A 24,295-nucleotide genomic window follows, 5' to 3' on the forward strand; every position below is an offset into this window, starting at 1 on the left:
CAGCCCAGCCCAGCCCAGCCCAGCCCAGCCCAGCCCAGCCCAGCCCAGCCCCAATCCAATTAGAGCGCAGCCCAACCCAACTCCGGCCCCAAACGCAGGCCCAACCCCAGCCCTACCTAGAACCAGCCCGACTCCAGTTCAGTACCTGCCCCACCTCAGTTCTATTCCCTCCCGAGGCCCCAGAGCCCGAGAGCCAGAATTTCCTCTGTGGCATCCTTCTGAGCTTCACTTTGGTTCCCTAACACGTTCTTCACTCTAACCTCCAAATCCCTTGTCACTTCTCACATCCCAGCCATCTCCACCTCCCTGCTGGACCTTTCCACCATCTCTTCCGTCAGACACCCCAAACCCTGGAATTTGGAAACTTATTCTACCTTCTAGCTCTGGAGTACCCGATCTCCTGACCCTTGGACCCATGGTTTTCCTGAACACACTCTCTCTCTCTATGGTGCCACCCTATTCAGGCCTCCCCGCTCATACGTCTTGGATTTGCAGTCCTCCTTCTGGCCTCTAACTGTAAACCAACCCCTAGGGCCTCCATTTGACTTTTGAGTCTGACAGCCTTAAATACCCCATACCCAAATTCGCCTCTTGAGAATGCAGACCTAATTTATACAGTCCAATTCACCCCACCCCCAGGAGGCTCTCAGAGATAAATGCCTTATCACATTTGACAATAACCCAATATTCCGTATATTTTCCCTTAGAACCCAATGCTTTTTACCTCTTCTGATTTGAATCCAGAATCCCAGCCTCAGCTAGGAACACCCACCTGCCTGTGTACCCTTCATCTTTGGTTTTCCCTATGTGAATACACTTTTTCCCCCTTTAATCCCCACTCCTGTGCGTCTCTGCTTCCTCTCAATCCTCTTGATGGCCTCCTGTTTTCCTTTCTTTGCCATCTGGTCCCAGACCAGAGCACTCTCGGGGTGGGCCAATCTAAATCAGGAAGATGGAGATGGGGACTTTTCTCATCACCCTTCCTAGGAAGACAGAGGCACCATGGTCCTGTCCAACCACACCCCTTTCCTCCTGTAGAGAAGGGAGGAGACTTGTTTACATGCAGAAAAGTCTGTCCAGGCTGAGCTGGAATAACAGAGCCAGAATCATATAATAATAATCTGAGGAGACGCATCTTTATCTCCCCACTGGGAAATAATGTGGTTTCTGGATTTCTGTGGGGGAAGGGTCACCAACTATCCTCCATAATCTTCCTAAGAGAGAAACAACAGATCTTGGAGGGCAGGTCCGTTCTGAAGGCCTGTGAGCTAGCATCAGACTGATATCTTTTTCAAGCTGAGAGATCCAGGGCATTCCTTGGCATACTAAAGTAGAGGACTTTGAGAAAATGTCGATGCAAGAGCTAGGCTGTTTGAGTAGGGGTACATCTTCCATCTTTGGGGGTGAGGTTGCATTAGAGTCCCATAAGGACAAGACCACATCACCCAGACTTCTTCTAATGAAGCCCAACCCCCTAGCTGTTTTCCTGCCCAGTCACTTGTGGCATTTTTTCTAGACAGCAGTGAATTCAGTGGGTAAGCATAAACCTCATCTTTGTACGTAATCTATAGAATAAAACAAGTATATGGAACCATTGCGTTTCTCACTCAAACACTCCGTGTCTGAACTGTTCCCTCACTCAGTCTTCCTTTCCCAGTTAGCACTAATCCCTCCTGTTCATCCCCGAACTTGTCTGCCCCTGCGGCCACACTTCCCAGTGTCTCCATCCTTCCAGTCTTTCACCCTCTAAAGCCAAGCAATCTCCATGGGTTCTTTTCGGTAGCATCTGGATTCTTAAGCCTTTTATAAAGCTCCCTTTCAGTCTGAGGACATGTTATGGTTTAGTGGCAGAACAGTAATATATGTGAAACACAGGGTTCAGTGATTTAGTCCCCCCAACACTTTATGCCTCCCCAAAGCAGATGTTGCCTTGTAAAATATGACGGCAACTCGGAGGGTCTCTAAGTCAGCATCCCTACTCTCTTCCCAGCAACCACAACGACTGAGCACTAGAGTGACTTATTTTCATTTTGATGGCTGAGTACCAAGGGAGACCACCACAGTACTTTGCAAACAATTCTAGCCTGGGAGTTCGAAGATTCCCCAAACTGTGACTGACACAATCTCTAGCTTCAGTTGCCCTATTGATAGGACAAGACTGTCTAGGAATTCTCAATCAACACAGTAGGCAATCCATCTATCTTCAGGATATCAATCATCTATCAGGAGGCAGCTCCATAGAAGATGTCACTGAAAAATACAATACAACACTCCCCATTGGCTTTCCTAGCCAGCTCTCTGAGTGGAGAACTGCGCCAGCTCTGAATGGCTTCCCACATGCATGTGCCCTTCCTTTGCTCCTCCTTCCTCGAGAGGTCCGTTTTGAAAACACAGATCTTATCATGTCACATCCCTAGTGAACACCCTCTAGTGGCTTCTCCATCGCTCTAAGGAAAGAGGACAAAATGTATTTGAGGTCTCTAAGGCTACATGTAACCCAATGCCTGCATTCCTCGCTAACCACCCGGCTCGTACTTTTGAGACTTCTCCCATTCCAGCCTTCTATCCGTTTCTCCAATGCACCACATTTTGGCTCGGTTTCCATTCTTCCCAAAGGAAATAATCACAGTCCTCTTCTCACCTGGTTCTGAAGTTTTCACTGTTCCTGTTCTTGAGATCTCATGTTTTCTATTTTATCATCAATATCATTTGAACCTCATGTATGCCAGGCAAGCACTCTACCATTGAGTTACATCCGTGCCCTCCAGGTCTTCTTGGAGGCAGTCCTCAACACGTGGGGACGGACTCAGGTGCTCCTCACGACATCTCATCTCCAAGCCCTCTCCATCTCTAACCCATCATAAGGCCCAACCGTAATAAGTAAGCATTGGATAGCTTCAGGACGAGTGAATTCTTGCTGAATATTGAAGAAGGAGAGAAACCTCTTTTGACGTTTTCTAGGAGACTGCAGATTCTGAAGGTGACACAGTGGAATAGTAGACCCTCCTTGTTAGCTCAACCCAGACTCCATCCTTGCCTCAATAAGTAGGGTTCTGTTAGAGGAGTCTAATCTGGGTCGAAAATAACCCTTTAAGAGGCCATTGTGTGACAGACCAAGGTCTTGAATAGGATTAGGTAGTTTCTGGAATTTCCTACTTACAGGAAGCCCTTAAACCTGAACCAAGTCTCACCCAACTCCAAACTTAGGAAAGGAAGTGTCGGAAAGTAAATGGCTTCTTGGAGACTATAAATCTATATCTAAAATAGATGGGTGTCGGAGGGGTGCTAGGTACTGCATTGTAGAAGAAGATAAAAGCGCTTAGGGAGGTTTAACCCTGACAGGACGTATGGACAGAGTGGGGGGAGCTGTGCCGTCGGATTGAATGATCACATGACTGGATGTATGGATACATTTCTTGGACAGAAGGCCAGGAGAAAACAAGAGGGAGTCAGAGCTTGAGACATAGGTCCCAGGCATGTGAGGACGTTCCGCACAGAACATTTCCCAGGGCAGTATTTGTGTTTGTAGGATAGTGAGTCTGAGTTTATTAACTTCCTTGGATCTTACCAAGAAGAATGTTTAGGAGATTTCAGAAAAGTCCCTGAGCCAAACTCTCCCTCCTCAGGCTGTGCCTTCCTCACCTACTGCGCCCGGGACTCTGCTCTCAAGGCCCAGAGTGCACTGCACGAGCAGAAGACCCTACCAGGGGTAAGTCAACTGAGGTCGGGGGAGATGGGTGGGAATCGCCTGAAGCTTGAGACAATGTTGAGTTGGCACCAGCAGCTAGAAACAAGGCTATCTACCTAGGAAAGTGTTTATGTACATGTTCCTTGAACAAGTCAAGCCTCGTATTATACTCAGTCCTCTAGCTCAAAAGGGGAGGGAGGCCCAAGACCAAGTGTTTCAACCTATCTTTTAAAAAAGACATCAGTGTTGTGAATTAGGTTAGAATTTTTCCATTTTGACTAAAATCATGGTTTCAGGTATTGTTATCACTACTGTGAGCATGTATGTAGTCACATGTGTTCTCCAGTCTTGTGCTCCTGGATGGAACTTTCCCGTGGTCTTTCTCCTGCAATACTTTTGGGGTATCTTGACTCACCCAAATTGTCTTCACTCCATATTATAAAACATAACTAAAGTTAAAAGAGACTTCTTGATTTTAAAGGCACTTGGGATTTTATGATCTGATCTCACTTCATGGATGGTCACCAGCAAAGGAAAATCAGAACCTACCATTCCTGTGATGGTGACAGTTAGGATCGAGCATGGGTTGCCAAGAGGAAACCATGGCTCCCAGCCTTCCTGTCTCCTATCTGAGGAGTGCTGGTCCAGAAAAAGAGACATTCAAATGTCACAAGTAGGCAAAGTCTGGGTCCATGTTCATTTTAGACTTAAGAAATTCACTGGTCTAGAAAGAGACCAAGATAGACTAAAGGCACAAAGACATGAAACATATCATGAGCTGTGTTCAAATAAATTGCAGATGAATATCTGGGGAAGGAAGAATTTAATGAGAATCTAATCTGAAGGCATCGTCACATGATAATTAAAGATACTTGGCTTTAGTCTTTCAGACTTAGAGCTGAGTATCACCTATACCTCTTCTGCAATTCCTTTAACTCAAGCTTCAGTTCTCTCCTCTGTAGGGAATGGGTTGTACTAAGAACTTAGCTCATCGGGCTGTAGTAAGCAAAGTCCCAGTAAATGTGACCGCTGCATTAAGACCCTGACAGAGGACTTGATTTTCTGTAGATGGTCCTAGATGTCAAGAACCAGATCAATTAGAATAAGAAACAGGTACCCACTTCAGCTTTGTTTTAAGAATTGGAGCTTTCCAGAAATTCACCAACTGTGTGACCCTGGGCAAGTTTAAAACCTGAGTTTTTCTGGACACACCTTTAATGCCAGTACTGGAAGACAGTAGCAGACAGAGCTCTGTAAATCTGAGTCCATCCTGGTCTATATATCAAGTTCCAAGACAACCAGGACTATGTAGTGAGACTTTGTTTCAAAAACTAAGATAAAACACCCGGGTTTCTTCATCTATAAGATCTATAGGCATGTGAGGTACGTAGCACAGCAGAATGTAAGCACGCAGAATGGGTTAGTTAGTGGTAGTAGTAGCAGTAAGTAAAACATAAACACTAGTAAGAGCCGTTGTAGTAAGCATCATTCATCTAACCGTGCGAGCAAACAGTTCCTGCTGCGAGCACAGGCAGCAAGACAAGCTGGAACACCCATGCAGGAAACGGTGTGGTAAAAATTCAGAGCTGGAAGGAGCAGGTGGGTGTGAAGCTGTTGGGCCCACAGGGGAGGATCCAAGAGAGCCTGGGCCAGACCGGGACAGAATCCTATGGAGGGCTACAATTTGGGGTTGGGGGGATGGGGTGAGTGCAAGGCTTGGAGATTTGGACTTTACCTGAAAAGCCCTGAATAAATTAAGATGGGCTTTGGGGGGAAAAGACTTCCAAAGAAGTGAATAGTGCCCGTGGGGTTTTATACGAATGGGCACTCCTTGGAAAAGGATGGTGAGGCTTTAGAGACCTGAAAGGAATCTTAAAGGAGAAGAGCAAAACAGTAATAACCAGCAGTCGCCAGCTCCAATGTTCATGGCATTTTACGTGTGCCAAGTCATTTAATCCTTTGTGAAGAAGGTATTGATATTGGTACCCCCATCTTACAGATGAGAAGACTGAGTCTTAAAGTGGAATGTCCAAGTTCATATCATTGAGCCCGGTTAGTCACTTGCTCTACTATTTCATGAGCACACTTGGCAGCAGACAGGGCTCTCAGTTTCTGGAGAGGAAGGCAGTTGAGGACTTCTGCCCTCTACCACCCTTCCATCTGCAGCCCTCCAGTGTGGCCTGGCTTCCTCTGTTACTGCCAACATTGGCTTTATTCCCCCTTCTCAACTTAACAAAGTGAAAATTAATATTTAATTATCCTCCTAAATGAAAATCAATGGCACTGTTGGCTAGCCCCGGCAACATCTCTGCCATCAATCTTTGCTCTGCGCTTGCCAGGGGCAGCAGCGACTTTCTCGCCAGGGTGGAACAGGCAGGCGCCTAGCTTTCTGCAGGTACTGAGTCCTGGGCGGAGCTGCCACCTGCTGGAGAAGCAGGGATAAGACTTCTTTTTTTTTTTTTTTTTGCTGGAATCTGGCGGGACTGTGAAGGGAAGGAAGCTTGTAAAGGCTGAGCGAATCCCACAAAAAGAAACCCTGAATCTTCACGGGAAATAGCACAGATTGTTCTGGAGTGAATCCTCTCATATCCCCCCACCCCGTTTACCCACCGCCAGTCTCTGGCATCCATTGAAGCTTGGATTTCTACTCAGAACTTCCTTCAAACTGCAGCCATCTGTCCCACCTGGCTCCCAAGTCCTGAAGTCTTTTCCCGATGACTGCTGTACCTTGTTTCTTTGAGCCTCACACTAGTTCTAGAATTCTGAAGAGAATGAGGCCAACTTCATCCCCACGTCTGGAATTAGGAGGTTGGTCTATCTTCCTGTCCACGACTGCACTTCTTTGGAGGAATCTAGCCCTTCAGAGATTATGAAGGAGCCAGGTACACAAACAGAAGCATGTGTTTGTTTGCACAAGTTGTGTCCCATGCAAAACAGCTCGGGAGAGGAGAGAAAATAGGACTTAAATCTAGTTACATTCTAAGGACCAAGCTAGGCCCTCAAGAAGCTTCCAGCCCATAAGTAATTCATTGTACCCTACTGCAGTTACACCTAAGCATGTGCACCCCCTCAGGAGTGAGGAGAAAGGAGGGACTTTTCAGAAAAGATGCCATCATATGATTCCTTCATATCTGAGGGTCTGGAAATCCAAGATCAAAGATCACTTCAGAAATTCCAAGGATAATGTGAGAAGAGACAGGAAGATGTCCCCCAGCCAAGATGGCCGTGGCTGTCTGTGAGTGGAAAGCACTGTGCATGTTGGGACCAGAGGAGACAGGTCACACACGTTCTGACAGTCAGTTGTGGGTGGATTTAAGAAGAGTTAGGGATGAAGTCTTAAAGATTACTCAGGCTACAGTGTGAGGACTGAGCTGAAGAGGGAGCAAGAGTGGAGGACAACGTCCCTTTTGTGTAGGTGAATGGTGGAGCGCGCTGCCCTGGAGCTGGGGCGGTGTAGCCGTGGAGAGGGAAGGGATGGGCTTATGACATGCATATGGATTCTAGGGGTTCATGGCGTCTGACAGCAAGCTGGGTTAGAGGTGTGGTAGAACCCAAATGCTGAAGATGACGGTGCTGACGTTTGCCCCTGGTGACCCTCAGCAACGGTCACACTGATGAGGAGAGCTGAGCTGATAAACCCTCTTCCTAGGGGGAGGGGATGCTGTGTAACAGATAGAATCGGCAAAGCAACAGATAGCCCTAAGAATGGTGTTTCATAGTCTCTCAGAGAAGTGGGCTAGATCTTGCTTCCTTTGTCCTTACCTGGTCAACAGAACGGGGCCCTGTGCAGGTCTGTTGTCTGCTTCCTGGAGTAGGGTGTTCTTTTCTCTCCCATGTTTCCAAGGCTGATTTCCCCTTCACGGCTCTGACAGACACGGGCTTGGAAAACTCTACAGGCAGCACGTGCTCAGCCAAGGCAAGGGCTCACCTGAATTCCCACGGCAAGTTTGTGGTTGAGGAGTCAGCGCCCCCTTTCCCTAAGTACATCCCAGCTCCTTCCCCCCTCACAGCAGGACTAAAACAAGCAGGGTTGCCCAGTAGCTCTCATGAGCAGTGATCTCCAGCCATTAGTAGCATCCCTAAACCTCAGATGTTCCCCGTCATCCCTGCCTTGTGGGGCTGAGGCTCAGAGCCTGGGAAGCAGGACTCTCCAATCCCTGAGCCAAAAACCTGAGAGTCAGCCCACGTATCCTCTTTTCCCCACAGCCTCACCCTCAACAGAACTGTAGCTAATTCATGTGTCCTGAACATCTTTTGGGTCTGTCCATTTCCTTCTAAAGTGGTCCAAGCCTCTCTCACCTTCCACCTGCACTGACCTACCTGCCTCTTCTCACCCCAATCCTCTCTCCACACCATGACAACTTATGAGATGGTTTCAAACACTAAACAGACAGGGCCACCCCCTCTCCTCCTTTTAAAATCCCTTCCTGGATCCTCCTGGCATTTGAAATATAACCCAGACAAAATCCTTGACATGCAGTTTACAGCCCGCCCTGATCTGACCCCTTCCTGCCTTTCAGTGTCACCCCCTTTCACCAAAACAAAATGAAAACAAAACGAAACAAAAATTTAAAAGCCAAAAAGACCCAAGAAGCACACAAAAAGATGAGTGAAACCTGGCATATCTGGTATACCCATTAAGATCTGGGTGTTGCAATTTCCACTCAACCTGAAGTATAGGATCGTGATTTCTTCGCTTATGAGTGGAGATTCTGAGACTCAAAGACCTTTGAGAAGCTGCCAGTGATGTAACTACCATTTAAGTTCACATCTGTCTCACAAGCAGCGTGTCCTTCAGGAGCTGGAGCCCTGGCTTTCTCAGACTCAGTGCTCTGTCTCTACTCTAGGCGTCTGTCAGCTGCCAGCCTTGCCTCTCCTGCTAACTCTACCCACAAGGCCCAGGTCAAACAGTGTCTCAATAGATTGTTAGCCTGTGTCAGCCTCTGGAGCTGCTGCCAGCCTCACCCATAGCCCTTTGCCTTGCCTTGTCAACAAGGCCTTGGTACCTCAGTGTCTCATTTGCATTCATATCTTAAGAATGGAGTTGAGTGTCGGAGAGTGCTTCAGCCAGTAAGCTACTTGGCTGTGCAAACGTGAAAACTGGAGTCTGATTCCCCAGAACCCACATATAAAGCCAATACCAACGATCCATTCCTGTAATCCCACGGTGGCAGGAAATCCCTTGGCTTGCTGGTCAGCCATTCTAGCTGAATCAGAGAACTCCAGGTTCAGTAAGAGATGGGCTCCGAAAAAAAAAAAAATAACAGAGGGAGAGCTTGGGAAAGAGCACTGCTGCTCTTCCAGAGTACCCGGATTCAATTCCCAGAACCAACGTGGAAGTTTACAACCATCTGTGACAACAGTTCCAAGAGATCTGGTACCCTCTCCTACTCTCTGTGTACACATATACATGTAGACAAAACACCTATACACATAAAATACAAACAAATCGACTCTGACCTTCACCCACACACACCCACACACCTACACACCCACACACCCTACATACACGTGGACAAGCACACACAGTGGACTTTAGCTGGCATGGTGATATATATATCCCAGCAGTCGGTAGACTAAGGCAGGAGTATCATGAGTTTGAGGCTAGCTTAGGCTGTTAGCAAGTTCTAAGGACGTCTACATAGTGAACCTCCTCTATCTTAAAAGCAAAAACATAAATAAATAAATAAATACATACATACATACATACATACATACATAAATGCATAAATAATAATAAACACGGGGCTGGTCAGTAGGATGCAAAGATGACAAACGTTACCATTAGGCAGACCTGGAGTGAACCCCAGAGTACCCACCAAATGAGCTTCTCTCATTTGCTCTCATTCTCTCTCTTTCTTGCTGTCCTAGACAAATGCGCTTCTCTCCCTGGGCCTCAGTTTTTTCATCCGTAACATGGGGACAGCGGTACTACCTTCTGGAATGGTTAGAGGGATTTGAAGAGATATGCATATGTCTTTGTATATGTATAGAGAGTCCAGGGGAAGGCTTGGCACCTGATGGGCTCTCAGGAATGGGGGCCTTATCTTTTCTGTGAGCCTGTGAAGGGAGTCTCCATCTAAGCATCACCGAGGCTCATCACAGAGCTCAAAAGATATTGGCAGCATGTCTGACTGGCAGAAGGCATAGCCCTTGAGCCCCTGAGGACTGCACACTGGTGAGCTCACGTAGGATTTCATATGTATCATCTAATATACACTCTCCATCAAAAGGTCAGGTGGTTGGGAGGAGGGAAAGGAGCATCCCCCCCCACCCCGAGCACCAATGAGTACCATCTCCCGGGAAACCCAGCCAGGAGCTACCATGGAAACCGCTGCTGTCATATGCGCTCGTCACTCTAGGCTCCAGAGAAAAATTCTCAGGTTCTATTTAAGAACTAATAAAATAATGATGGTTTTGCTCACTCTCAGTGACCCCCCCCCAGCCCGGGCTTCTGCCCCTCTCCTTCCTCCTACCAGGCTCTCCTTCCTCCCCCAGCCTGCTTTCTTTCCCTTCCTTTCCTACCCATTCTCACCACTAATTCTCTTTCTTTGCCCTTTTCTAGGTCTATCTCTTACTTTCTCCCATAATTTCTGTCTTGCTGTGTTTCTTCATCTCTCCCATGTCTCCGCTCTCCATAGCTCTGTCTCTTGGTTTCTCCTCCACACTCACAGGTGGCCATGCCTAGGGACTGGTCCTGTCCTCCTGGTCCCTGGTCCAGGCCAGTCCAGACCTGTCCAGCTCGCCCTGATCTGCTTGGATTGATCTGTCATCCCCTCTAGACTTCAGCCTGAGTCCTGTCGGTGTCTCGGCCCCCACCCACAGCCTGGTACACTGCAGGTGCTCCACTACCAGAGGGTGGGTGTGTCAGAGCCTTGGGTGGGAGGGAGGATTACAATGGTTCAGGCTTGGACTGTTTTCCTTTCCTTTCTTTTTTTTTCCTTTTCTTTTCTTAAATGAGTCTTCCTCACCCCTCCCACCCCAAAATTTGATCCAAAGAAATTGCTCAGCTGTGACTGCCAGGGTGTTACCATGGTTACTGGGTAGCACTTGTGGCTATGGTAACAGGAAGCTGCCTGTTGTCTCGGCAACGAGCACATTGGAAGGGATGGAGTGGCCCCTGATTGGTGCAGAAGCAGTACGTTTCCTGAGGGGAGGGGGTCAGATCATCACCTTCTCAGGCCAGATGGGCACCAGTTACCCCTTCCTCCAGGAACAGGAAGGCCGCTGTCCCTACCTCCCGGCACTCAGCTGTCTGCCCCCAACATCAATCCCTCACATCCCACGCACCCAGCTCTTGGCAGTTTACTAAGACCTTCTGCACCCCCATTACCTCATGTGATCCCCACAACACCTATGAGAGAGGAAGGTGAGATGGGATTCAATCATGAATTCACTTAGGGTGGTTGGGGGATGGGGAGGTGGGGGTATATACTAAATCACCTAGGAGCTTTTTCAGGTTTATATAGCCCCCCCCCCCATTTTAAGAATCTAATATGGTTCTCAGGTGATTTCTAACCATGTCTGGTCAGGGGACCCTTGAATTAAAAAGTGAAGCTGGCCGGAGGAGGGAAGGGTTGGAGGGAAAAGTTAAGTTGCTTTCTAGACTTCTAACCTGAGTGATGGAGGGTGGAGTTTGGGTGAGAAGATGAGCAGTGGGTTCTGCTGTGTCGAGTGAGAAGTGCCAGCAGGCCCTTCAAATCACGACGCCCAGCAAGCAGCTGGGAACATGGGTCTGAGGCTCAGGAGGGAATGTGGGCTGGAGACACAGAGGTCTGAGTCATCCCTGGATAGCTGCTGAGGCTGAGGCTGAGGCTGTGGGTATGGGCGAGGCGGTCCAAGAAAAATTGGAAGAGAGAGATGAGCAGGAAGAAGATGGCGCCTAGAGAACCCTAGCGCTGTCAGGGAAAGGGGCGCCAGGAGGGACGGAAAGGGGGGGAGTGCAGAGACGGTCAGGCCACAGTGGCAAATGTCTTCCCTGATTAGTAAAGTGATTCTGAAAGACAGTGGCTTACTTAAAATCATACAACCAGAAAATGGCAGAGTTAGGGGGATCTAGCACTAAGTCTGCATCCCAGGCTGTTTAATCTAAAGAACACACAGCTATATTCTCAGTTTTAGACATAACCACCAATGTGCTATAGAAATCACACCCTCCCACCCAGTTCCTCTAACTCAAAGCCTTTATGAAAGTCTAGGAGCCTGAGAAACAGGTGCCACGGGGAGTAACCCCGAGTCTAAGACAGAAGAATGTCTTTGACCACTACATCCACCCTGTTTGCTTCTGGGCTTCCTGCCACCCAGCTGCTCTTCAGATTCCAGAACTTTCTAAATACCTGGGTTTAAGAAAGGAATCTTGGAGAGAATCTATAATCCCAACGGGAATGGAGGGGTACAGGGCACAAGAGGCACTGGGGCTCAGAGTCCAAGAAGCTCACTGGGAAGAAAGAACAAGGCCTTGAGCCAGGCAGTCATGTTAAATGGGTGTGTTGGTCCCCTGTCTTTCAGATGAATCGTCCGATCCAAGTGAAGCCGGCTGCCAGTGAGGGCCGAGGAGGTAATTTCCCTGTCTGACAAACCCTAGAGTGGTGCCTGTGAAGAGGACGGGTGGGACCATTCCTGGAGTTAGTCCTCAGCCAGGGTTTATGACTAGACCAGCCTAGGTCAGTGAAGTCTAGAATTGTACATCTCAAGAAAGAGCTCAGCCATTCCAATTCAGACTGAGAAAGGATAGGGTTCTGGGGGGCATAGACCAGAAGAGACAGAAAGGGCAGAAGCAGAGGAAGGGAGCTCCTGTTGCCTTCCTCCTGGAGAATGGTCATTGCTGCCTTGCTAGATGGGATTTACAGGGGCATAAAGAAGCAGGCTGGGGTTATTCTCCCTTTCCAGACTCCTCTGGGTCCACAGAAGAGGACCTTTCCCATAATAGCCCGATTAATCACCATAGGGCATGAGGCTGGTATGACATGTCCTGTGAGCCATAGGAAGGAACTTAGCTGTGTGCTGGGGGTCACTGACATCTTTAAAATATTCTTAGCTGCCCTGTTTCCTGGGGTAGTGAGACCGCTGCTTAGGAACTAGAGTGGTGTGGAGCTTTCTAACAAACAGCTGTATCCTGGCTAGCTTCCCTGCTAGATAGGCTACGCTGACTTCTTGAGTCAGTTCTTGGTGTCTTTCTTCCCTTTGGATCTTAGATTATCCCAGGATATCTGTCTACATCCCTGGTGATGTCTGCAACCTCTCCTCCCGCTCTGATAAAATAGACTCGTTCCCTATCTGTCTTACCCAAGATAACAAGATTGCTTTGTTATGAGAAAGAGTCTATCTCAAACTCATTTAAGAGAGAATGGAACTCAGTAGATAGAGACGTTTATTGACACCCTACTAGTTCCTTCACATCCTCTCTTGATTTCCTGCCTACAATCACTGGGAGCTTTGGTGGCATCCGGGTTCTGTTTGGTTTCAATAAATATTCCTTCCTCATTTTAGATTCTCAGCCCTTTGTCTTTGATTCGTGATCTCAGGTCAAGATATTATCAGCCCCTTGTTGCTTTGGAGAGATATTTCTATGTTCCTTTTCTCTTCCCACACATGTCCTCCTTTTTCATCTCAGTCTTTCCAGACAGGCTTTTCTGATGGTCCAGCTGCAGACAAAATGTGTTCAAAAATCATTTCTTCTTAGGAAGCTCTGACAGGCATCAAGGCCGCTGTTGGCCATATTCTAAACCCTTCTCAGCCCATAAACATGAGACAGTCCCACGAATAAGTCACCCATGAGCATGGGAGTGAGCTGAGAAGCAAACAGAACACGCTGTAGTTCATTCAGCCACCCAAGCAATATGTTCTAAGTTCCTCCACAGTAGGGATACAGATATCTGGCAGACCAGGTCCCGTGGACCTCCCAGGTCACAAGAGAACAAGCAGGAAAAGAAACAAAGGGGCCATTGTTCTGCGTGAATGGTGTTTCTGAAGGAAAAGTCTAGGATGGGACTGTGGGGGCACAAGTAAGGGGTACTAACCTAGGCAGGGAGGGTCAAATGAGCAGAGAAAGGGAGACAGAGGAAGCATACCCCGTAGGCAGAGGGAATGGCATGTGCAAAGGCCCCAGAGCTCAGGAGAACAGTCTGGAATTTTATTCAGGGATTGGTCCGTGTCCCGAGACACTCTGCACACAGTCCTGCATATCCCATCAGTGCTCAGCAGATGGATGCTCACAGACCTTTGTGCAGTAACACTTCCACTTGGTCACATTGGTACCGGCATGAGTATTAGCAATTTCTTCCTCCCTTTTTGGAACAAATTTTGTAGGTGTCACATCACTGACAAATTCTATACCTGAAGCACCTAGCCTGTCCACCTGCTCACGCTCAGAGTAGTCCAGAGGCAGAACAAACAGAACTCTTCCTAACGGCTGGGTTTATTGCTTCTGAAGTTTTATGTTACACAGAGTTTTCTTGACAAGTGATGACTTTCCGGCACTATACATTCTGAACACTTCCTTGAGTAATCCTTGCAAATATGCATGGCCGGATTTCTCAGCGCCTCCTTACCACATATTCTGGAGAGGTGAGCGTAGTAAATCTTGCAAAGCAGTTGGGCCTTTGCCATTTATAAGCATTTTATTTACTGACTGATCTGTGCGTTCTAGAATTTGTGACTAATCAAAATGAGTTGCTCTTCTTCTGGGAGATCACATATCTCTTCTAGATGGGAGAAATTATGCATATGTGTGTCTGTGTGTGTAGGTGTGCGTATATATGGATGCTTGCAGGGACCAGAAGTAGGATCCTCTGGAGCTGGAGTTACAGGTGTTTGTGAGCTGCCCAGTATGGGTGGTGGAATCTGCCTTCTGGGCCTCTGATAAAGCAGCACATCCTTAACCACTGAGCCATCTTTTCAGCCCCCACATACCTCTTCGAGGGTTTGCGGAATGTTAATACTTGTCTAACGTGAGAAGCTGATTTTGTTGTTTGTTGTTTGTTTTTGACATAAGGTCTCACTGTGTAGCTTTGGCTGGCCTTGAACTCAGAGATCCACCTGCTTCTGCCTCCCAAGCACTGGCATTAAAGGCGAACATCACCACCACACCTGGCTGAGAAGCTCCATTTTTAAAAGATGATTTTGGATTTCTTACCTCTGAAATGTAATAAATGACATCAACAGAAAAGACAGTCTGTCCCATTAAAGTCTTATTTTAGTGACCTCAAATATTCTACAAACCTGGTCAGACCTCTTCCTGTATTCTCTCCTGGTGAGCCTACATATTTTTACTCTTGCTTAAGTTGAAGCCCTTAGCTTACATCTCATTGCTAATAGTTTCTGTGTCTGAAAAGGACACTTGTGTCTATGAAAACATAATTGAAAAGATATCAAGGTTGCTGATACTTGTACTCCCAGAATTTGGGAGGCTAAACCAAGAGAATTATCATGGGTTTAAGACCACCATGGGTGCCGGGCAGTGGTGGCACACGCTTTTAATCCCAGCCCTTGGGAGGCAGAGGCAGGCTGATTTCTGAGTTCAAGGCCACCCTGGTTCCAGGACAGCCAGGGCTACACAGAGAAACCCTGTCTCGAAAGCAAAACAAAACAAAAAGATCACCATGGGCTACATAGTAAGTATCCGGGCAGCTTGGGTTATGATGTAAGTTCCTGTTTCAAAAATAAAAACCAAACATTTTTTCTTTAAAAAAGAAAGAAAAGGAGAGAGAGAGAGAGAGAGAGAGAGAGAGAGAGAGAGAGAGAGAGAGAGAGAGAGAGAGAGAGATACAGGTGAGATATTTCAAGAAGTAAGGGCCCTTGTTGCTAAGCCTGCTTTCCTAAAGTCACTCTGGAGGACCTACCTGGTGGAAAGAAAGGCAACTGGCTTTCACAAATTGTCCTCTCAGCACCATGTCCATGACGTGGCATGTGAACACCCCCACATACACACAAATAAATAACAAAACAGAACATATAAAAGATATTCAAGCATGGAGCTGGAGAGATGGCTCAGGGGTTAAGAGCACTGACTGCTCTTCCAGAGATCCTGAGTTCAATTCTCAGCAACCACATGGTGGCTCATAACCATCTGTAATGGGATCCGATGCTCTTTTCTGGTGTGTCTGGAGACAGTGACAGTGTACTCACATATATGAATAAATAAATCTTAAAAAAAAAAGATATTAAAGCAAATGTAACATAAAAGTTTCCCATTTTTCTTCTGGAAGGAATCATATTTTGTTTGTTTGGTTGGTTGGTTGCTTAGTTGGTTGGTTTTGTTTTTGTTTTCATAAAATAGAGGCCAGAAAGTAATTTCAGGAGCCTGGGAAAGTAACCCTACAACTTATTACAACATTTACATCTAGATTACTGGAATGGGAACTACTTCAGCCTTTTGTTAAGTGCACCATGAAAGTCCAGATAAACCCATTGCGTTGTCTTCTTTGGTACCTGAACTGCGGGTACCCTATCGTCCGTTCAGAGATATCCTACCCTGCACACGTGAGCCTTTTTACAAAAGCAGTTAGTGTTCTGGTTTTGAATTTTGAGGTCAATGTAACGCATGCTTTTAATCAATAAATCTGAAGTTTGTGGCAGTAATAACCAGTGTACCCACTAATGTCCTTTTAGATGTTACTGGTAACACTGAAGATTTTCATGTTTCTCTCCCCAAGCCCCGTGTGTGTGTGTGTGTGTGCGTGTGTGTGAGCTAACTATACACCAAACAGTATACTATTAAAGAAAAATGAGCCAGGCAGTGGTGGCACACGCCTTTAATCCCAGCACTTGGGAGGCAGAGGCAGGCAGATTTCTGAGTTCGAGGCCAGCCTGGTCTACAAAGTAAGTTCCAGGATAGCCAGGACTACACAGAGAAACCTTGTCTCGAAAAACAAAAACAAAAAACAAAAAAACAAAAAAAGAAAAAGAAAAAAGAATTGCATTTCCTAGAATGAGGCCAGTTCCTATCACGTGAATAATATTTATTTCTGTGGTGACCATACATGGCATCACAGACTTTTCCTCCAGTGTTTGGATGTATTTTAAAGTGAACATTAAAATGCTTTCTGAAACCAGATGGCGCATGTGATTAGTCCCTGACACTTGGGAGGCTGAGGTCAGAGGACCCTTGAGCAACACAGTAAGACACTATCTCAATAAATAAGGTGAAAAGTTCACTGAGATAAGATCTCACGATTTATGTATTTCATAATGAAAAAATTACCTTCCAATTACCCAGAATTAGAGGTAAGGTTCCTAAGTCGATCGGATAATGATAACTATATAAATTGACATTATTTCTCATTCAGCATGAGAACCACTATGAATTTTTCTTATTCACATTATCTCTACTTTGGACACACTAATAATGTTAAACTGTAAGTATAGTCTTATTGGAAAATAAGTTTTAGCCATGATGAGATCTTCAAAATCAGTGAACCACTAAATTTGTATTTCCTTCCTTTTCAATTTTATAATATAGTCAGAAAATTAATAAACCACAATGGTGATTATTCTACTTACCAACTTGGCTGTGGGTTTTTTTTTTTTTTTGGTTTTTTGTTTTTTTTTAGTTACACAAATCTTTACACATCCAAGATGCCTAAGGTACAGAAATAGATTAAGTAATCAATACATCCAATCAATATACTCTTTCTACTTTTTAATTAAGTAATTAATTAATTCAAAGCTTGAACTTGTAGTCTTCCTGCTTCGGGCTCAGAAGTGCTAGAATTACAGGTGTTCACTACAACATCCTGGTTTAATTTTTTAAATTATTTATGTGTGTGCCCACCTGTCATATTCTCCATGAGTGTGGCGTTTCTGCAGAGGCCAGAAAAGTGTGTGGAATCCCCTAAAATTGGAGTGACAGGTGGTTGTGAGCCTCTGAGTGGTTTTTGGGAATCAAACTGGGTCCTCCAAAAGAACAGCCAGTGCCCTTAACCACGGAGCTATCTTTCCAGTTCCTTAGTTTAAAGAAAAGTATTTCTTTTCTTTTTTTGAGGTTATAATATAATTACATGGTTTCCCCCTCCTTTTTCCCCTCCAGACCCTTCCATATATTCATCTTCTTTCTCTTTCAAATTCATGACCTGTTTTTCATTAATTGCTATTACACTCATATATGTATGTGTATAGCCTCTTAACTTAAGACTAAGATACTAATGTTTAAATTCAAAGTGTTCTCTTAAGGATTTTAAAATATGCTTTAAATCATCTGGTTTTGTTTTTTTTTGTTTGTTTGTTTGCTTGTTTTTACATTTTAAAATCTAGTTTAACCTGGAAGCCAGTTATCTGTTTTCATATTATCATAACCTGGAAGCCAGTTATCTGTTTTCATACTATCCTTGTTAATTATTATCGTTGCACAGCTCTGAGGTAATTGCTCCACCTTTACAAGGGTTTGCTTAGCTGTAAGACTGGATTTTAAGTAATAAACATATGTTACTATCTGATCAAATGCTTTCTAGAATTCCAATTTATTTAGTCTCCCTGACCCCAGTTTCTCTTTTCTTCCTTCTCCTCTTGTCTTCTTCTTCATCTTCCTCATATTCCCCTTCCCCCTCCTCTTCTCTCTTTGAAACCAGAACATATATTCTATGACTGATTGAAATCCTCAAGATGAACTGGATGCTGCAACAGCTGCCCTCTCAAGTTTAGGTGTTCTTCCTTCACAGAATCCCTGTCTGAGTCTTCTATAGACACTCTCTAGGTGCCTTACCTGCCCAGTAGTGTTTATCTCTTAGCCTTGGCACTTCAGTTATACTTTCTTTTCTGCTGGGCAGGTGGCCACATTTGCCACAGTTCGACTTCTGAAAGTGATAGACCTTAAAGCCACAGTGGCAGCACATCGACCGCATCTTATTGGGATGCTTTCAAAGGATGGTGGTCTATTCTTCGTCTTGCTTCTGCCGCCGAGGTCAAAGAGCCCTACACATTATTCTTGAATTAAGTTTTTTTTTAAATTTTAATGTGTGTGTGTGTGTGTGTGTGTGTGTGTGTGTGTGACTGTGTGAGTGTATGCCAAATATGTTGGTGACCCCAGAGGCCAGCTGAAGGGATCAGGGGCCCTGGAGCTAGAGTTATGGGGGCTTGTGAGCTGCCTAGTTTGGGTGCTGGGAACCAATCCAAAGAGCAGAAAGAACTCTTTGCTTGTTTATTTCTTCTTAAAAGATTTCACTATCTAGCCTTGGCTGTCCAGGAACTCACTCTGTAGATCAGACTGGCCTCAGACTCAGAGATCCACCTGCCTTGGCCTCCCTAGTCCTGCTAGTAAGTTCCTGTATCACCATAGCAAGCTGCGTATTACTGTTTTAAATCAGACACATACATTACCAACAGCTGTTGTAATACCAGTTGATAGTCATTTCTGTCTTTAGTCCTTAGGCTTCTTAAAAACACCCCTCCTACACACATATACACCTCAAGTTAACGCTTTGCACCCTGCAACGTGTTTTGCCTCTGAAGGTAATTCAAGCTGCTTTTCTGCATCTTGGCTGGGTGTAGGTCATGCTAATTCAATGATGTAAGGTTCTCGAGCTGCAGTGGAACCTGATACTTTCAGACACAGGGGTGCAATCCACAAAGATAAATGTACCCTGAGGTTGTCTTCTCTCTTTAGACCCCCCTTTTTTTTTCAAGACAGGATTTCTCTGTGTAGGGCTGGTTGTCCTGGAACTTGCTCTGTAAAACCAGGCTAGCCTCAAATTCAGAAATCCACCTGCCTCTGCCTCCCAAGTGCTGGGTTGAAAGGCATGTACCCAGATTGGTTCACCGTTCTTACCCAGCCCTGGGTCTCTTGCATCACAATGAAGGGGCAGTGGAATCTCTTTTCCATTTCTTGCTCTATGTCCCTTTGTTGCCATACTCCTTAAAGCCCGTTTTTTTTTTTTAATGTTTTAATGGTAAAATGTTAAGACCAGGGTCCTGAGAGATAGATCAGTAGTTAAGAGTACTGGAAGTCCTGGATTCGATTCTGAGTGTCCACATAGCAGTTTAAAAGCATCTGTAACTCCAGTTCTGGATGATCCGATGCCCTCTTCTGGCCTCTGAGAGCACCAAGAACACATGGTACACATATACACACGCAAGCAAAAACACCTATACTCATAAAATAATAATTTTAAAATCTTTTTTTTTGTTGTTGTTTTTTCTCTGTGTAGCCCTGGCTGTCCTGGAATTCACTCTGTAGACCAGGCTGGCCTCGAACTCAGAAATCCACCTGCCTCTGCCTCCCAAGTGCTAGGGTTAAAGGCGTGCGCCATCACTGCCTGGCAATTTTAAAATCTTAACGATTATACTTACTAGTGTTAAGTATGTTCACATGTTTGTACAACCAATCCCAAGAATCTTCAAAATGTAAACAGCCTGAGAAGAGGACTCAGTAAAATATTTGCATGCAAACTTGAAGACCTCAGTTCCATCCCAGCCCCTTTGTAAAAGCCTGCATGCCTCTATGTGATCCCAGTACTGGGAAAGTAGAAATGGGAAGATTGCCAGATTGTGCTGGCCAGATAGCCTAGTGGGCAGCAGGTTCAGTGATAGACCTTGTGTCAAAAAATAAGTGACTGAGGCAGAGACCCAGTGTCTACCTCTGGCTTCCCCATCCACTCGTACACATGTGCACATGCACTCCCCATAACACATACACAGAATGTTCACACACACACACAAAACCCAACCCCTGAGACTTGAAATCATTAAACTCCTCCTCATCTTTGTAGCCTCCAGCAAACTATTCTCCTTTTCTAAGAGTCAGACTATTCCAGATAACTCATGTGAGCGAAAATAGGCAGCACCTGTATTTTGGTGACTGACTGTCTCCCTCAAGGTGGGATAAGTCAGACTCTTTTCCTCTCTCAGACTGAGTAGCAGCCCACTGGGATGAGTGCTGCATCTTATTTATCCACGGATCTGCTGATGGGTGTGTCAGTTACTTTCATCTTTTGGCCATAGTGATTAATAGCTTTGTAATTGAGGATGCAGACATGTCCTTTGGAACCTGCTTTCCCAGGGGACAAATGCCACATGATCTCATTTGTGTAAAATCTAAAAAGGAACTCACAGAATTGGGTAGAATGGTGCCTAATGGTGGCTGATGGGAGAAGGGAATGGAGAAAGGGGAGATGTTAGCCAAAGGTTCAAGGTTTCTGTTAAGAAAAGGAACACATGTTAGTGTGTTGTTACAGAGCATGGCAAATGTAGTTAATAATGAATTGTCAAAAAATGACTCAGCCATTAAGGTCATGTGCTGCTGCTGCTCCTCCTCCTCCTCCTCCTCTTCCTCCTCCTCCTCCTCCTCTTCCTCCTCTTCCTCTTCTTCCTCCTCCTCCTTCTCCTTCTCATTCTCACTCTCCTCCTCTTCCTCCTCCTCCTCTTCTTCTTCTTCCTCCTCCTCCTCTTCTTCTTCCTCCTTCCTTTTTCTTCTTTTTTTTTTTGAAACAGTTGATTTGTAAAAACTGGCTCAGCAATTAAGGATACAAACTACTGCTGCTTCTTCTTCCTTCTTCTTCTTCCTCTTCGTTTGTTTGAGACAGGGATTTTCCTGTGTAGTCCCAGCTGTCATGGCATTCACTCTGTGGACTAGGCTGGCCTTGAACTCAGAGTTCCTCCTGCCTCTGTCATACCCCGGATATGAGCAGGGTCGCCTGCTTGAGTGCTGGGATTAAAGGCATGCGCCACCACTGCCATGTCTTCCTTGGCTTCTTATGCTGTAGCATAACACCAGCGAAGGAGGCTTTACTGCAGCAACTGCCCCAAGCAGGTCTTTCTGGGGCTGTCTGGTTGTCTTTGGACTGAAAGACAGACTAAATGTTTTCAGAATGGATTTGGTGGTTGGTCCTCAAAGGTTGCAACATTTTCTCATGACCATGACATCCCATCAGTGAGGAAGTAATGTGTTAAAGGCCCTAAATGTCCTGGTATTTCTTCAGAAGACAGATTCTGGGCTCTCAAGTACATTCTTCCATTCTTTTCTACATTAGAAATCCTGATATGTATGACCAAATACACAAAGCAGCTTCATGGAGATGGACATGTGACAGCATAAGCCACTTGCTCGGAGTTCTAAAACATTTGGTAGAATGACAACTAGTGTATACCAGATGCCAAAAGTAAAATATAATCATGCTGTCCAGCTGAGTGGCCTTGACTCCTCATGAATGTCACCTTTAGGGACCTGCTCACCATCCGCAGGATAGGTACTCTCTTTGTTATGACTTTTTATGTGCATAGGTGTTTTGTCTTCAGATATGTTTGTGCACCATGTGTGTGCCTGAAGCCTACAGAAACCAGAGAACAATATTAAACCCTCTGGAACTGCAGTTACAGATGGTTGTGAACCAGGATGTGGATGCTGGGAACCAAACCTGGGTCTTCTAGAAGAGCAGTCAATGCACTTACCCAGTCAGTGATCTCTGCAGCCTCTGTGGATACTTTTCTTTAGATTGTTTTAAGTACTGGGACTGAACTCCAGGCCTTTGTCATGCTATACCTTTTTGTCATGGTCCCCCTTTGAGCTGTGCTCCCAGTTCCACTTCCACATTTATTCCTCGTTCTTATAGTATCCTCCTTTAAACCAACTGGTAGAGTTTGATTTAGAGGAAACTGATCTATCTGGACTGGTAACACCATCATTTCTATCTGTAGAGGAATCAGTAAGCCTCACAGTCTTCATGAGCATCAATCTGGTGTTACGCTTAAGGGCCCAGGCTTGCCTTTAAAGTTATGTCACCATTTCTGAATAGCCTATAGTTTATGGTCACTGTTACCCTGCTCATTATCCTGTGAAACGCTAACTCTCTGGAAAGTAGCAAAAAAAAAAAAAAGTTCCAGAATTCAAGGGATACCTTGGAAGCAGGTAGAAAACCTAGCTTATAATGAATGCTCTGCTCTCTTCTCTTCTCTTCTCTTCTCTTCTCTTCTCTTTTCTTCTCTTCTCTTTCTTTTCTCTTTTCTCTTTTCTCTTTTCTCTTTTCTCTTTTCTCTTTTCTCTTTTCTCTTCTCTTTTTGTTGGTTTGGTTTTTCGAGAGAGGGTTTCTCTGTGTAACCCTGGCTGTCCTGGAACTCACTCTGTAGACCAGGCTGGCCTTGAACTCAGAAATCCGCCTGCCTCTGCCTCCCAAGTGCTGGGATCAAAGGCGTGCGCCACCACCACCCGACTGAGTGCTCTTTTCAATGATGAATTCTGTACACCCCAGTAGTCCAGAACTGTCAGCTCAGTGCTCTAGTGGAGATTACCAAATCAAGAGGTTCTTACTGGGACCAGGTTTGGGGTTGGGGGGAATCAGAGGTGATAGCTAAACTAAGGACATCTTTGTCCCCCATATACACCGTGGGCAACAAAGGGCAACACAACGTTTAGATGAAGAACTGGAAGACCACCATGCGTACAAACCTCTTTACTGTGTTGGGGGATCCATCTTGGCTTGTGCTCCCTCTCTTCTCACATAGGGCTACCTGGATGCTGGTCCAGGAGTATGATATCTTAGAGACCCTACCAGTGACACACTCCGCTATAAATTAGAGCACCGCGAGCCCCCTTAGCACTGTGGAGGCCCCAAGATCTTCTCTAGACACGTCCAGGTCCTTTGAAGACATCGACATATTTTTAATGTCAAAGCTTGGAACAATACCACAGACTTCTTAATGTTTGATGTTGGACATTTCCCTGGCTACATGAAGCCTGTTCTCCGATGTTAGGGCAAAACCATTAATTTCATATTTATCAAGACTCAAATCTACACTGATGTCATCTTCCAACTCCTTCCATTCTTGGAAGGTAGAGCCCCATCTTTGATGCTTCCGTCTCTTAGCCACTGCATAGCCCCGTGGTTTTTCCTACCTTCTCGAGTCATCTGGAATTCTTCCTCTGTTTTTAATGGTTTCAAGGGCCTTTCCTTGGATCACACAGGGAAGATTTCAGCTCCCTTTTCTGGCTTTAGTCAGAGAATTTCTGCTTTCCTCTTACATCTTTACCTTCACCCTAATATTTTGTTTGTTTGCTTACTTGTTTATTGTGTGTGTTTGTGCACATACAGGCCGCAGCAGTGTATGTGGTGTTCAGAGACAACTTGCGAGAGTCAGTAATCTCCTTTCACTATGTGGGTTCATCAGGCTTGAGAGCAAAGTGCTTTTAGCCCCTGAGCCAGCTCACCAGCCACCATCTTAATATTTTTGCTGACACAATCTCTTTTGTCACTTTTTAAAGAGATTGGGAAGCCAGTGGTCTGTTCCATGGCCTCAATTCTCCCACTAATGCCCGTGGAAGCAACACCTCGGGACTGAACTCTTCCTCCGAGAGTGTGAGGTAGTAAAGAGGTTTAAGAGTGGGGCTTTTCCGAGCTCTGGGATCTCAAAGGCAAAAGCTGAAGCCCGATTCCCAACTAACCCTTCTTTCCCAGTGTGCACCTCACCATACACTGGCAAGCCCTGTCCCTAGTTTAGAGGCTAACTTTAGTATAGAGAGAAGCCAGATCTTAACAGTAGGTCCACTGGTTTCTACCCCTAAACCCCAGCTTTCAGATAGTGCTTGCAGAGGTCTGACTTGGAAGATATACAGCTAATCCCCAGTTCAAATCCAAGCCCTGTAACTCTGCTCGTGAAACACAGGCTTGGTTAACAATCCCGTCC

At 45.6% G+C, this 24,295-nt stretch overlaps 1 protein-coding gene across 50 annotated transcripts in view; it reads left to right on the forward strand.

Annotated features, from left to right (window-relative positions):
* Positions 1 to 24,295, forward strand: part of Celf6 (CUGBP Elav-like family member 6) — a 30,057-nt gene that overhangs the window by 365 nt on the left and 5,397 nt on the right. For 30 of the 50 annotated variants that reach the window (XM_028774479.1, XM_028774485.1, XM_028774492.1 and 27 more), the window contains exon 1: positions 12,197 to 12,245. In XM_028774479.1, coding sequence (XP_028630312.1) covers positions 12,197 to 12,245 — 49 coding nt within the window. Of the gene's footprint in view, positions 1 to 3,626; positions 3,710 to 10,825; positions 11,058 to 12,196; positions 12,257 to 16,421; positions 16,425 to 24,295 lie in introns of those variants that run through there. The other 20 variants (XM_028774484.1, XM_028774490.1, XM_028774495.1 and 17 more) reach the window with 4 other exon arrangements.

This window comes from Grammomys surdaster, unplaced genomic scaffold (genome assembly GCF_004785775.1).
Source record: "Grammomys surdaster isolate TR1022 unplaced genomic scaffold, NIH_TR_1.0 241, whole genome shotgun sequence".
NCBI lineage: Eukaryota > Metazoa > Chordata > Mammalia > Rodentia > Muridae > Grammomys > Grammomys surdaster.